Source organism: Zonotrichia albicollis, chromosome 3, assembly GCF_047830755.1.
Source record: "Zonotrichia albicollis isolate bZonAlb1 chromosome 3, bZonAlb1.hap1, whole genome shotgun sequence".
NCBI lineage: Eukaryota > Metazoa > Chordata > Aves > Passeriformes > Passerellidae > Zonotrichia > Zonotrichia albicollis.
In genome coordinates, this window is record NC_133821.1 from 4,337,305 (window position 1) to 4,350,258 (window position 12,954).

Sequence of the window (12,954 nt, forward strand, 5' to 3'; positions counted from 1 at the left end):
AAGCACCTGAAGGGAGGCTGCAGGAAAAGATGGAGAGAGACTATTTACAAGGGATGGAGTGATAGGACAAAGGGGAATGGCTTCAAACTGAAAGAGAGAGGTTTAGATTGGATATTGGAAAGCAATTCTTCCTTGTGAGGTGGTGAGGCCCTGGCACAGGTTACCTAGAGAAGCTGTGGGTGTCCCATCCCTGGAAGTGTCCAAGGTCAGGCTGGACAAGAGCAACCTAGGATGGTGGAAGGTGTCCCTGCCCATGGCAAGGGTGGGAAGGAGATGATCATTAAGGTCTCTTCAAACCCTAACCATTCTGTGTGTCTAGAATAAGAAAGAAAGGGAGACAGGAGGAAAGAGCCTGCCCAAAGTATCCCACATAGGGTGCAACCTCCAGCCCTGCAGCAAATCCAGACACATTTTTTACAACACCACCAGCCCACACTAAAGGGATTTACATGGCCCTCTGAGGTTTGAAGCTTTTTTCACAGCATTCTCTTTTTTCCATAGGCATTCTCAGTCTCTGCCATGTCTGGACATGGATCATCCATTCACCCTGCAATCTCAGCTCTGAAGCTTTCCCCCCAAGCTTACCAGTCAGCCATGAGCCAGTCTCCCCAAACCAGCTCCAAACAGGACTCCTGGAACAGCCTGGTGCTGGCTGAGAACCACGGGGACATCATAACTGCATAACCTGGCCCTTTCCCTATGAACTCCAGGCTGATCTGCTTGAGAGATGAAGAAGATGCCATGTAATCATCAAGCCAATGTTGTCTCCACCTCCCCTGCTCTCCTGCCTTCTCTCCCCTTGTGAGATGTTCCAGCAAAGAGGTAAAGAGAATTTATCTGAGGTGTAGGGGAGCTCTTATGAAATGAAGAGAGAAGACTCAAATCTCAGAGTAACTCAAGGATTTGAAGCCTTTTTCCCCCACTTTAAATGAGCCTCTCTATTTGACTGTCACCACTTACTATGAAACAGCCAGAAACACAGAGATGGACAAAGTTCTTGAGTTTTATTTAACAATATCTGGCATTTTAAGACTCAGACAGTGGTGGAACAGAGACACTTCTGCCACCACCCATTCTTTCCCCAACAGAAGAAAATGCCATTGTCTTCTCATGACCCAAAATTCAGTGATCTTCCACCAAATGGAGCCAGTTCCAGGATAGTTTGCTGAACAGACTTCACTAGAGATTCTTTAGTGGCTTTAGTGGACTTGATATGATGTAGGGCAGAGAAAAAAAGAGACATCCCCCTTCCTCCTCAGCTCACACCTGTAGAGCATTGTCTTCATTTTTCTAGATGGTCTGGAAAGCTCATGAATGTCCGTATTTAATAGTAACTCCTTTCCTATTTATCACTACTAAATCATGGGACTGTTTCCAAAAGGTTGTTGGCTGAGCCTGGAGTAGGTCTGTCCAAAGTCAAAGGAGGATTTTGGAAGAAGGAACCTTCTGGAAGAAGGTAGATGAGACCCATGCTGGTCATCAAATCCTGGAGGAAATGGCTGGGCTCTTCCCTGATGGATAGCGACAAGCCAGGTTTAGAGATGACTCAAGAGCACAGCAAGTGAAAGATGCTCTTCTAACGCTGCTGGGCCACTGCTTTTCAGACAGATAATTTAATTATTTTGCCTATTTTTATGTTGGTTTGGATGCCACTGATGAAATCTGACTGTCATTTATTTTTGGCTGTACTGTGAGTGCCCATTTTCCCCCTAACAGCTGGCTCATGACCATTTCCCACATCTAATCCTTTAGGATTTCACTTTTTGCAACAAGTAGTGGCTTCAGCCCCTACAGGAGGTGGCAGGGGCTGTTTTCCTTATCAAGCATGTGCACAGACTTGCTTGCCTGCAAGAGAAGCACAACTCCATTAAACAAGACTCGACTGTTTGCTTGCCCATAAGGCTCTCAGCTACCAGGGAATCCTGGCAAATAGAGCTGGAAGAGATACAAAGAGCAGGACTCATTCCCTTTTCCCAAAGGGATCAAACCTGCCTAATCCAGCCCTGACTGCTCTGCCTCTGGTTTAACAAACTCAAACTCCAGCAGGGCAGACGCCACAGCTCCCCTGGGCAGCCCAAGTGCTTCACCAGATGCTTCCCATGACGTTTGCATCAACATTTCCAAGGAAGGACAGCCTTGCCTGTCCATGCAGAGAGTTCCTGGGAGACCTCATCCTGCAAGATTCTTCACTCTGGTTTCTGTCTGCTCCCAAGCTCTGTTACCCTTCTTGCCTTCCCAGCTCCTCTCTTTTCCTTACCGCATCCAGAACTCAAGTACAGAACTACCAAGTGAAAAATCTCTAAGGGGGATTGTGCAACCCTCCCAAACGTGCCACCCTCTGCCTCCCACTGTTTAACACTCCCACAAGGAGAGTTCTTCCACACAAACTAAGGCACGTGACTTAGTGAAGAGGAGAGCCACGGACAGGTTTGAAGCAAATAAGCAAAAGAATGGCATTGTGTTGTCTTTGCTTGAACTCCCCGTTTTCCTCCCTATGGTGTAAAGGCTTCTCTAAGGAGAAGGATTCAACTGGACTGGTCATGACTGGAGAGTCTCCACATTCCCCATTCTCTCCATAGCTCAGATTTGCAGGGTTTTGTAGGGGTGACAGAGCCTCCACACTCCCTAGGGAAAAGCACCATGGCAATGGTGCCATGGGAACAGCTGGGTGGTGTTTGCACCAGTTCCCATTGTTTTGTGGAGCTAATGCAGTGTTTAGCCTCATTAGTGCTAATTACAGATGAGGGAAAGACATTCATGAAACATGAATACAAAGAAATTAAATTCTGTGATTTTGTTCAGACCTGCTAGGCTGTAGAGAAGAGGCCAGAAATAGCCCTGAAAAAAAATGAATTTGAGATGCAAACACAAAGGTGTTTCTCCATTGGCAGGAAGATCTTTAGCCAAACTCCTCCTTAAGTAAATCCCTTTGCAAATGGCAGTCGAGCTCTCCTGGGAGCTGGCTGTGAATTCCTGGCCATAACACAGCACCCTGCACCACAAAATGCCACGTGGCTCATGCCAGCTTTTGAGAGATCCAGAACTACCCTGGAAAGCCCCAACAGGGAGTGGAGTCTCCTGATAAGGATTAAAAGTCCAGATCAACCACAGCCCCATTTCTCCTTCCATCTGGAGGCTCACACTGGTTCTCCCTTCCCTTCCTTATTGCTGTGCTCCTCCTCCTTCCCTCAAAGCCAAATTCCCCAGTGGAATTTTTCTCCTGCCCTTAAAACCCACTCAGAGATGCCAGAAAGAACTCTGCTTATAATGCCAGAAGGCAAAAAAAAATCCCTGCAGAACATATCTGCCTTATGTCCCCTTGGTAGAGATTTATGAACTGGATTTTAGCCTTCCTCAAAGCCTGAAAAACTATTTTTGAAACAGAGTGAGGAGCATTTACAAGTCCCTGCTAACAGAACAAGAGATCTGATTTCAAAAAGTGAAGCTCTGGAGGACAGCTTTAGGGGTAGAGGACAACTCTTTAGGGGTAGAAATTAGCTCTTTTGTCCCCCTTTCTGCACCAGAAGCAGAAGTTTGGATACACCAGGTTCTGTGGTTCTTTTCAATCACCCAAAACTGTTGTAGAGCTGCTGCTGGCCCAGGAGATTTTGTCTTTTTCAAGCCAGTGCTGATATCAGGATGGTGAGAGACTGATCTCAGATGAGCATCACCATTTCAGGTGGGGTACAAACACACCATAATTGATGGGTCCCCTTCTTCAGGGCTTCTAAAGATCAAATTACAGAATAATTTAACTTAGAAGGGACAAGATCAGGTCTCTCAGGGCCTTGTTCAGGCAAATTTTTAATATTTCCAAGGATGGAAATCCCAGCACCTCTCTGAGTTCCTGTTCCAGTGTTTGACTGCTCTCATGGTGGAAATGTTTTCCCAAGAATCACTGGCAAATTAATTACTTACATTTGGGGATTCCCGTGTAAGGAGTCATTGTGGGAGGCTGAACATGGTTTCCAAGGCCAGGAATCACTCAGAGCCACGTCTTGCAGGGATGGCCAATGCAGGATGACAAACTCCAGAGGTGATAGACCAAGAGATACTCACAGGACAAGAGGATTAAAGTGCTGCCACTGTCAGTTCACTCTGCTCCTTCCAACAAGAGGAGCCAATTACAAAATTACAGGTTCCACCTGAGCTCTGCTTCCCTGCCTGTGATGGGGGAGGCACTTGAAGCCTGCTTTGGTAATTAAATAGATACAATTATTAGAGACCCATTAAAGCAAAGTAATTATTGGTTTTATTACTGCTTTTATTGCTGGAGAACTTCATGAGATCCATACCAGGTCCTACACAAATACAGGACCGAGAACTATCCCTTCTCTGAGGAGCAAGAGGGAAGGGCCCACTCCTGCAAAACACCTCAGCACATTTAAAACTGCATTTGTGGGATTTGCTCCACTTGAGATCATCCCTCATCAGGAAAATTTTGATGCTGAAGGGTTTATAGCATCTGGTTTGGGTGTGTCAAACCAGACCTTGGCAATGGCCCAGTGGCCACCAAAGTGAGATGGGCACATGAGAACCAGGACAGGGAGCCAAGAAAGGTCATTTAACCACTTCTAAATGTCTTTGCTCTTTGTGGAAGTGCATTATCTTGATTCACTTCAGTTATTCTTTGTAAATTGATCAGACAAGATGCACAGATCACTTGCAATCTTATGGGCTTGGTTGGAGAGGGTGCAATCAGGAGGAGCTCAGGAATTTTGCAAGGGAGCTTTAAAACCAATCAACAACTCTCAATGTAACATTGAAGCTGTGACTATGTCAGGGGTGGTGTTTTGTTTTGTCTTTATTTTTTTCTCCCCATGTATAAAGTTTGAAGCTTCCTAGGTCATCTGGGAAGGTCTTGTGGAAACAAACACTTATTTGTAAGGGGGAGAGGGAAACCAACCAACTGAACAAGCTGTAATTATTTAAAGATGTAAAAAAATATCTATTATGAAGTAGTATTGCTACCAATCCACGTAACTTCTACACCTTTAGAACTAATGGAAATAAAACAATGATAATAAAACCAGAAGGTTTCTGCTTGATTCTGTCTACCCTCATGGGCTTCTTGGAGAGGACAGGGGGTAAATGATGAAATACTGAAAACATGAAATGCATGTGGAGGAGAAATGGTGAAGTGGGTCCTGTCCCAGAGAGCTCACAATGAAAAAATTACAGGGAATTTAAAATCAGAAAAGATGAGATCAGATTTCTCAGAGCTCTGTTCAGTCAAGTTTTGAATATATCCCACGATGGCAACCTCACCACCTCTCTGGGTTCCTGTTCAGTGTCTGACCACCCTCATAATGAAAATGTTTTCCCATATCATAGAATGTGAAGGTGTTGGAAGGAACATTAAAGCTCACCTAGTCCCACCCCCTGCCATGAGCAGGGACAACTTCCACTAGACCAGTCTGTTCAAGGCCTTATTGAACCTGGCCTTTGACACTTCCAGGGATGGGGCAGCTCAACCACCTTTGGCAGCCTGTTCCAGTGTCTCAAAGTTAATAATTTCTGACCACCCTCAAAGTTAATAATTTCTTCCTAATATCTAATCTAAATTTCCCCTCCTTCAACTTGCACCCATTACTCCTTGTCCTATATAAAAATTCCTATTTAATATATATTAGGTTATTAACGAGAACAAAAATACTTGGTAAATTAATTGCCTGGAAATTCCCAAGCAATGAGTCATTGCAGGAAAATCAATGTTGAGCCACACAGAGGCTGTACAATCCTACAATCCTATATGTAGTATTTGGGATGGCCAACACGGGATGAAAAACTCAAAGGTGACAGACCCAGCTTGAAGCAACCCAAAGCCAGGCTGGACGGGACTTGGAGCAACCTGGTCTAGTAGAAGGTGTCCCTGCCCATGGCAGAGAGGTGGAACTGGATGATCCTTAAGGTCCCTTCCAACCCAAACCAGTCTGTAACTACGGTTTTAATATAAATAAGAAAAAGCCCCTGAACACAGCAGAGAGGGGAAAAACCCTTGAGGACACTTAAAAACCATCATGATTCCGATGTTTGGTCTTCTCACTGAATTTTACTCGGCAGGCCTTGTTCAGCCTGAGTGCTTCCAGCTGAACTCAGAGACAACAGCCGGGAGCTGAAATCAGGCTGTCAGCCAGGGCTGTGCTGTGAAAAACGCCAATCACTTGTTTTTTAAAATGCGCTGAGCCACCTCCCACTCTGCAGGGGCACAGCCCTGCTCTGAGCACCCAATCACCCTGCCAGGTACTGCCCAGCTTCCTGCCCAGTCCAACCAGTTTCCAAACCGGTACAGCTGGTGGAGTGAGTGAGATCAGCACCTGGAACCGCCCATCCCTCCCCCAGCAGCCAACTGGGGAGCTCCCCTGCTTTTTGGGGAGGGAGGATCTTCCTCCCTTATAAACAGATGGGTGGAAGGGGTTGCCTATGCCCTGTCCTGTTGAGGGTGGGTAGAGGCAGAGGAAGGCCTGTGAGCAGTAGGGGGAAGGTAATGAAGTAGAGGGGAAGGCTGCTCAGCTTGCTCCCCAAATGGATGCACGCGGTGGGCATGGGGAGAGCAGTGGATGAGAGCTGGATGCAGGAATGTGGGGCTTGGGGGAAAAGCAGGGGGCGCCTTCACTGCCCTGGGGTGATGTGGGTGAGAATGGGGTGGGAAATCAGTGCCTCTTCTCTGAGGATGGCTGTAAATTGATGCTTGGCTGAATGTGAGAAGATTGAGAGCTCTGCACACGCCTTACTGCATGTGGAAGGTCAGGGCTGTGCCTTGAAGTCCCTGCAGGAGCCTTGCCCAGGGGTGTAGGGTCACAGGGAGCCTTCCTGCAATCCCTGGCTGCAGGCAGAGCTGGGGTGAACTGCATGAGCTTGTCCTTGCTCTGTTCTGCTGTGGGTGCTGGGCCTTTGTCTGGCACAAGGACTTGGAATGAGCCCATACAGGGGGAGGGTTTGTCCTGGAGGCCTGGCTGCCTGCCCCAGAGCTGCAGAGGTACCAGCTCAGGTACCATGCTCATGGTGAGATGGGTGTCGTGCCCTGCAGAGGGCTGGGGATGGTTTTCCTCCTCTTCCTCCTTGGAGGGGGGAGTGCTGTGGATGAGACTGAAATGGATCTAGAGTAAAAATGTGAAATAAGGAGGTACATGGAGAGAAGGGAATCAGGTACAAGGGATAAGGAGGGCAGATGCTGGTGGTTCTCATGTGCTGGGAAACAGGGAGTTCCAGGAGTGTTCCTGTGCTGTCAGACAGGCTGCAGGTGGGGCAGTGTGAGCATTAACACTTTACAGAGCTCCCAGCACTTCCAGTCTCTCACAAGGAGCTGTAGAGAGCTGACTTAGCAGCAGTCGGGGCTCTGCAGGTGATGACCTTCCCTGGGATATGAGCTCTAGGCTCACAGGGCTGTCCTGGCACTCAATCTGTGAAGCCAGTGCCTGGATAGTCAGGGCAGACTCCTTGTACCCAGCTGTTTCCAGGGATCCAAACTGCTGCTGGTGCAGCATCTCTTTAGCTGTCTCTTGATCAACATAATATGCAGATTTTTTTCAATAAAACTGGAGCAGGCCTGTGAATAATCATTACATGCCCTTGAAGGCAGAGGACTAAAGCTCAGTCTTTTACTCTTGCCAAATCTAGTTTTGATGACCAATTAATATCTGTACCTTGATCTAAGACATTAAATTTATGTTCCCTAACATGTTTTCCTCTTGAGCCATTCCAAAAGGGATTTGGTTTGTGCTGCAGCACAGGAATGGCTGACATGAAGTGGGAATAGCTCTTCTGGTGGGGGACCCCAGGATTGCTGTTGATTTTTCTCATCAAGCTGTCTCAGAGCTGTGCCAGGTGCCTCAGATTCCTTCACTGAGTGCTGTGGAGCTTGAAGCTGAGCCTCTGATCAGTGCTGGGCTCTGGGATTAGTCTGCAGGGAGAACTTGGCACTGTGCGATGAAAGCCAAGCTGAGCTTTCCTTGTACACCCACAGCCAGCAGGAGTCCTCAGAAGAACTGCAAGGAGCTGGGGCTTCATGCCAGAAATAACTCCTCATGTATTGGTGTGACTTCCTGGAAGGAGCTGCAGGATGGTGCTGCCTCATCTCTCCCTCATCCAGAGCCTTCTGCTCCCAGAGCCTCTTAGCAGAGTGCAGGAATGCTCCCCAACTGGTTCCATGCCATTGCAGTCAGTGGGGCAAGCAGTGGGTAAATGCAGGGGTGGGGATGTTCTAATTCCAGGGCTGATTTTCCCATGGGAGCAGCACTTCCCCTGGTGTATAGGGAAAAAGATGGGTCACTGGCCTGTGCTGGTTCCGGGTCACTAATCACAAAATTACAGAATGGAATGGGTTGAAGGGAACTTAAAGATCATCTACTTCCAACCCCAGTGATGTGAGCAGGGAAACCTCCCACTGCCCCAGGAAAAAAGGGACTTTGGGAGGTTCCCCAGGCCAAATTCCTACTTGAAGCATGAAATCTGCCATTGGAGTATGTTATTCAGGGCTGTGTTAGATTAAATTATATATATCCACTAGGATGAGAACTCCTCCTCCTCCTTGGTCCCATTTATCTTCATAGATTTTACCACAGGAACTTAAGGAGGAAAATTAGGAGAATGTTTTGTGTATTTCTGAGTTGCAGCTTCCCTTCAAGTCTAGGGCAGAGTGTGACAAGGACCTGCTAATCCCCCTGCAGCTGCTGGAGATGCCAGAGGGCCCTTCAGTGAGGAAGTTCCAGCTGCTGACCTCCCCTTTTGTGGGACAAGTGGTGGCCAAGGTGGGGGGAAGCAGCAGGAAGCTCAGTGTCAATGACCTGAATGCCCTGAGGCTGCAGGACTCCCAGGTGAGTTGAATTTACAGATCCATGACAAGTCTGAGAGCAGAAATCACCATTGCCCCACACCTGGGTGACAGAAGGTGCAGAACCTGTGAAAGTTTCCCTGAGGGTTTCACCTGGCTAAGTTGAGATGTCTGTGCTGTGGGCACTTGTCAGAAGTCACACTGGGTCGGTCCTGCTGGGGCTTCACTGGCCTGACACCTCCAGATGATGATTTGGACCTGACTGGCCAAACCCTGGTGCAGCCTCACCTCTGATTAAAGGTGTGGAGCAAAATCAAAAGCACAAAATGTGCCCCAGCACAAAGTGGGAAGAGGAATCAGAAGTGATGACAAATTTCAAACCCCTGATGGGAATCCCTGTGAGGGATTCAGAATTGAGTGGCATCTAAACACCTTGTGCTTCAGACAGGCAAAGAAAGGAATCTGCAAGGATGACCCCAGCTCTGATGGGAATGGCTTGGAAGCTGATGAATCCCATGTTTAGGGTGGGCTGATGTGCCCTCTGATAGAGGTTGTAGAAAATAAGTCACTTGTATGGAAACAGCCAGAGGTTTTACCCCTGGAATTGTGCAAAATCATGTTGGATGAAGGCTGAGCAACCTGGACTAGTGGAGGTTGTCCCTGCCAGTGGATGGGGGCTTGGAATGAGATGAGCTTTAAGGCCATTTGAACTCTTTCTGGAATGTTATGATCCTTTATGGCTCATCAGCACATCCCACCTCTTTTCTCAGGTTCATGGGAAGAACTTGTACCTGGCATTTGTGGCAGCTGAAGGTCCCATTGTGCCAACTGCAGAAGAGACAGCGCTGCAAAGAGAGGCTGCTTGTGGGGAACACTGTCCTGCCCAGGGACAGCAAGGACAGGCTGGTGTTCCACATCCCCATTCCCAGGATGAGGAGCTGCAGGAAGCCCAGCACTCAAGATCTGAAGCCCCAGAGGCAGCAGAGGGTCGGGGCAATTGGCTGCGCATCCACTTTGGCATGTTCGGCAGCGTCCGCGCAAACGAGTTCTCGAGGGCAAGCAGAGCCAACAAAAGGGGGGACTGGAAGGATCCTGTGCCCAGGTATTTCCTCTAGTCTCCCAAAGCAAATCTGTGTGGGAATGCTCTTAGCCTTGATTTTCTCTGATAATTTTTAAGGCATGAGTGAATGTGGGGTGTGTTGAACCAGAGAATCCACAGTGGAATTGTAGGATAAAGTTGTCTGGGGATTATAGTACCAGCTCTGCTAAGATTTTTAGATCTTGAGAGAATTTTTAGGATGCCAGGCTGAATCATGCCCTAAAAATGCCAGTTTCTCCCTGTTAGGTGTTTTTTAAAAAGCCTTGGATAAGTAACAAACGTCTCATACACCTGGAATCACAGGCTGGAGTGATGCTGTAAAGGGCAGCAGTGAATTGAAAACATGGCTGTGCTTTGTGTCCTGTATCCCACTGGAATTGTACAGAGCAAGGGGGAACAGCTTCCCAGAGAGGCTGTGGCTGCCCTGGAAGTTTCCAAGGCCAGGCTTGGAGCAACCTGGGATGGGGGAAGGTGTCCCTGCCCATGGCAGAGGGTGGTCCAAGATGATCTTTGAATTCTCTTCCTACCCAAACCATTCTATGATTGTGTGATTTTTTTGAAGGATGACTTTATTTCTATACAAGTGTTCTTAGAAACAGTTTTTTGTGATAATTTAAACATCCATTTCTCTGATTCATGGACTGTCCTGCTGAAGGCTTTGTCAACCAGGGTCACAGGGCAGCAGAAGGAAAAACTCTCCACCAGCTGTGTGGGTTCACCACCAAGCTTCATGGCTGCAGTTGTTAAAGATGCTGCCTTGCCTTGAGACAGCGGCCAGCTGCAGAGTATAACAAGTAGTTCAGAGATGTTTCTGATGAGAAAATCCAACTTCTCTGCTTCTACCAGGCTGGTTCTGCACTTTGAGAGCGGAGGCTTCCTTGTTTTCTACAACTGCCGGATGCTCTGGTGCTCCTCTCCCAGGGCTGATCCTGCTTCTGACATCTTGTCTGTGGAATTCCACCGAGGCCGGGCGCTACGTGCCCTCCGTGCACCCGATCCTGTCTGCTGCACCCTCCTAGACCAAAGATATTTTTCAGGGCTGGGTGAGTTCCAGGGAATAGGGGCAGATGGAGAAATGGAGGAATGTGGGTGGGATGTCCACAGATGCAGAAGTGCATGTCTAGGTGGTCTTCTCTTTAGTTTAAGAGTTTCTGGTTGATCCAGCTGAGGGCATGTGGACATCTTCAAGGTCTGTAACAACAGTAGAGGGAAGAGAGCCTCGTCCAGTTGAATCTTAGCTCTAAGTTTACTTTTTGGATGCCACTGCTGGTACAGGGAGTGGTGTTGCTGGCTGTGGTCCTTGAGGCAGAAATCACAAGTTAGAGCCAGCAGCCTGCATTACCTTGATTAGAAATATCCTTACTGTCTCCTTGTTTCTGACCCCTCCCAGGGAACATCATCAAGAACGAGATCTTGTACCTGGCCAGGATCCACCCTTTAACACCAGGCTCCCTCTTGGCTCTCTCAGATCTGGAGCGCCTGCTGGATTGCGCCCTTCAGTTCAGCTCTGAGTGGCTGCACCACAAACTGCGTGGCCAAGGGCTGCACCCCCAGGTGTACCAGAAGGAGCAGTGTCCCCTCGGCCATCCCCTGATGAAGGGCACTTTTGGACCCTCAGGTGGCTTCAAGAGACTGACATGGTGGTGCCCTCAGTGCCAGCCTGAGGTGCTGCCAGGGGATGGGGACCCTTCCCCAGTCACTGGGTGATCTGTCCTGCAGGGTGCTGGGTGGTCTCTGATCCATGCTCCTCGTTGTCCTAGAAGGTTTCTGTGGTTTTTTTTAGGCTGTTGAGTTTGGTCCTTAAGGAGTTGGCAGAGTGAAGTGCTCAGTGGAGGTCCCAGGTTCCCTGAGTGGCTGCAGAAAGGAAAAAGTGGCTGTCGATGGTTTTTTTTTTGTCACAGTGTAAAGACTTTGACCAGGTCTGAGGTGCGTTGGTCACCCTGTTCAGGTGGCAGTGGATGGGAAGTGTAAAGGGTTGAGCAGGGGATTGCTGTGATCTGGTGACCCTGTCCCTTAACCCTGGAGGAGTCAGCAAAACAGAGGATATCCCTCTGCCTAAACAGCTTGATTAATTAGGAATTAAATAATCCTGCCTCTGTTTGGAGCTGAATACCTGTGTGCTGGGCTGTGACTGGGTGTGGTTAAACATGAGGGGCTGCTCCCATGTAATCTGGCAGGAACAGCTCCCTCCTCCTTCCACATCAGCTTGTACAAAATATACGTCAGCAGTGCTTGGTGGAGCTCATCTCTGCACCCACAGGTTTCAGCTTTGTGGCAAACTGCCAATTCCAGATCTTGCTGTAAAATTAAAAAAAAATTACAGTGTGTGGCAGTGTTGCATAAAACTCAGGATCTCCAAGGAAACCTGAAGGCAGAAAGGTTTGGAAATAGAGCTGTCTCTGTACACCAGGTGGGAACTGCTGCTATACTCTCTCTCTGGATTTGAGTTTATTTTAATCATGAGTTGTTGACTTGAGCAAAAAAATAAAAGCTGGAATTAGAATCAGTGATGTTCATCTCAAGTGTGTCCTTTCTGGCAGTTTCTTGGTTAAAACCTGGGGTGTACATGGAAATTCCAGCTGCCTGGAATTGGTTAACAGCAGCCTGTTCAGGATGGTACCAGTGCCTTTCCTTAGCTGTGTGAGTGGTCTCATTAATGGGCACTGGCTTTAAAGATGAATTGCAAATGAGCTGGGAATGCTGGAGATAAACACCTCTGATGTAGGCAGCTGCTTCCTAGGCAGGACTTGCACAGCCTCTCCCCTGGGAACTGCAACACCTTTGAGTGCTTGCAGGTTATGGGATTGCTGAATAAATGAATTAATGGGGTTATGGGGCCAAAGAAGGTGGTTAATGTCCCTTCTGCAGGCCAAGTGCCTGTCCAAAACAAAGAATCATAGAATATCCTGAGTTCAGAAGGGACCCACAATGCCCAAGTTCTGGAAGAAAACCACTCACAAAAAAGAACCCCAAAAGCTGAATCTTGCACTTTGAAGGATATGAGGATGAAGCTGGATATGTGTTGGGTTCTCAGCACAGGAAGGGTGTGGACTGTGGAAGCGAGTCCAGAGAAGGCCATGGA

At 48.0% G+C, this 12,954-nt stretch overlaps 2 protein-coding genes across 6 annotated transcripts in view; both read left to right on the top strand.

Annotated features, from left to right (window-relative positions):
• GATA4 (GATA binding protein 4) overlaps positions 1-5,035 on the top strand; it is a 30,193-nt gene extending 25,158 nt beyond the window's left edge. For all 5 annotated transcript variants that reach the window (XM_074536496.1, XM_074536498.1, XM_074536497.1 and 2 more), the window contains one exon: positions 502-5,035. In XM_074536496.1, coding sequence (XP_074392597.1) covers positions 502-684 — 183 coding nt within the window. In that variant the 3' untranslated portion in view covers positions 685-5,035. The remainder of the gene's footprint in view (positions 1-501) is intronic.
• Positions 5,036-6,652: 1,617 nt separating this feature from the next.
• NEIL2 (nei like DNA glycosylase 2) lies at positions 6,653-12,374 on the top strand. The gene is made up of 4 exons (XM_005495416.3): positions 6,653-8,816; positions 9,544-9,875; positions 10,719-10,915; positions 11,263-12,374. Exons 1-4 carry the CDS (start codon positions 8,679-8,681, stop codon positions 11,577-11,579), a joined length of 984 nt encoding a protein of 327 aa, XP_005495473.1. The 5' UTR covers positions 6,653-8,678; the 3' UTR covers positions 11,580-12,374.
• Positions 12,375-12,954: the final 580 nt, after the last annotated feature.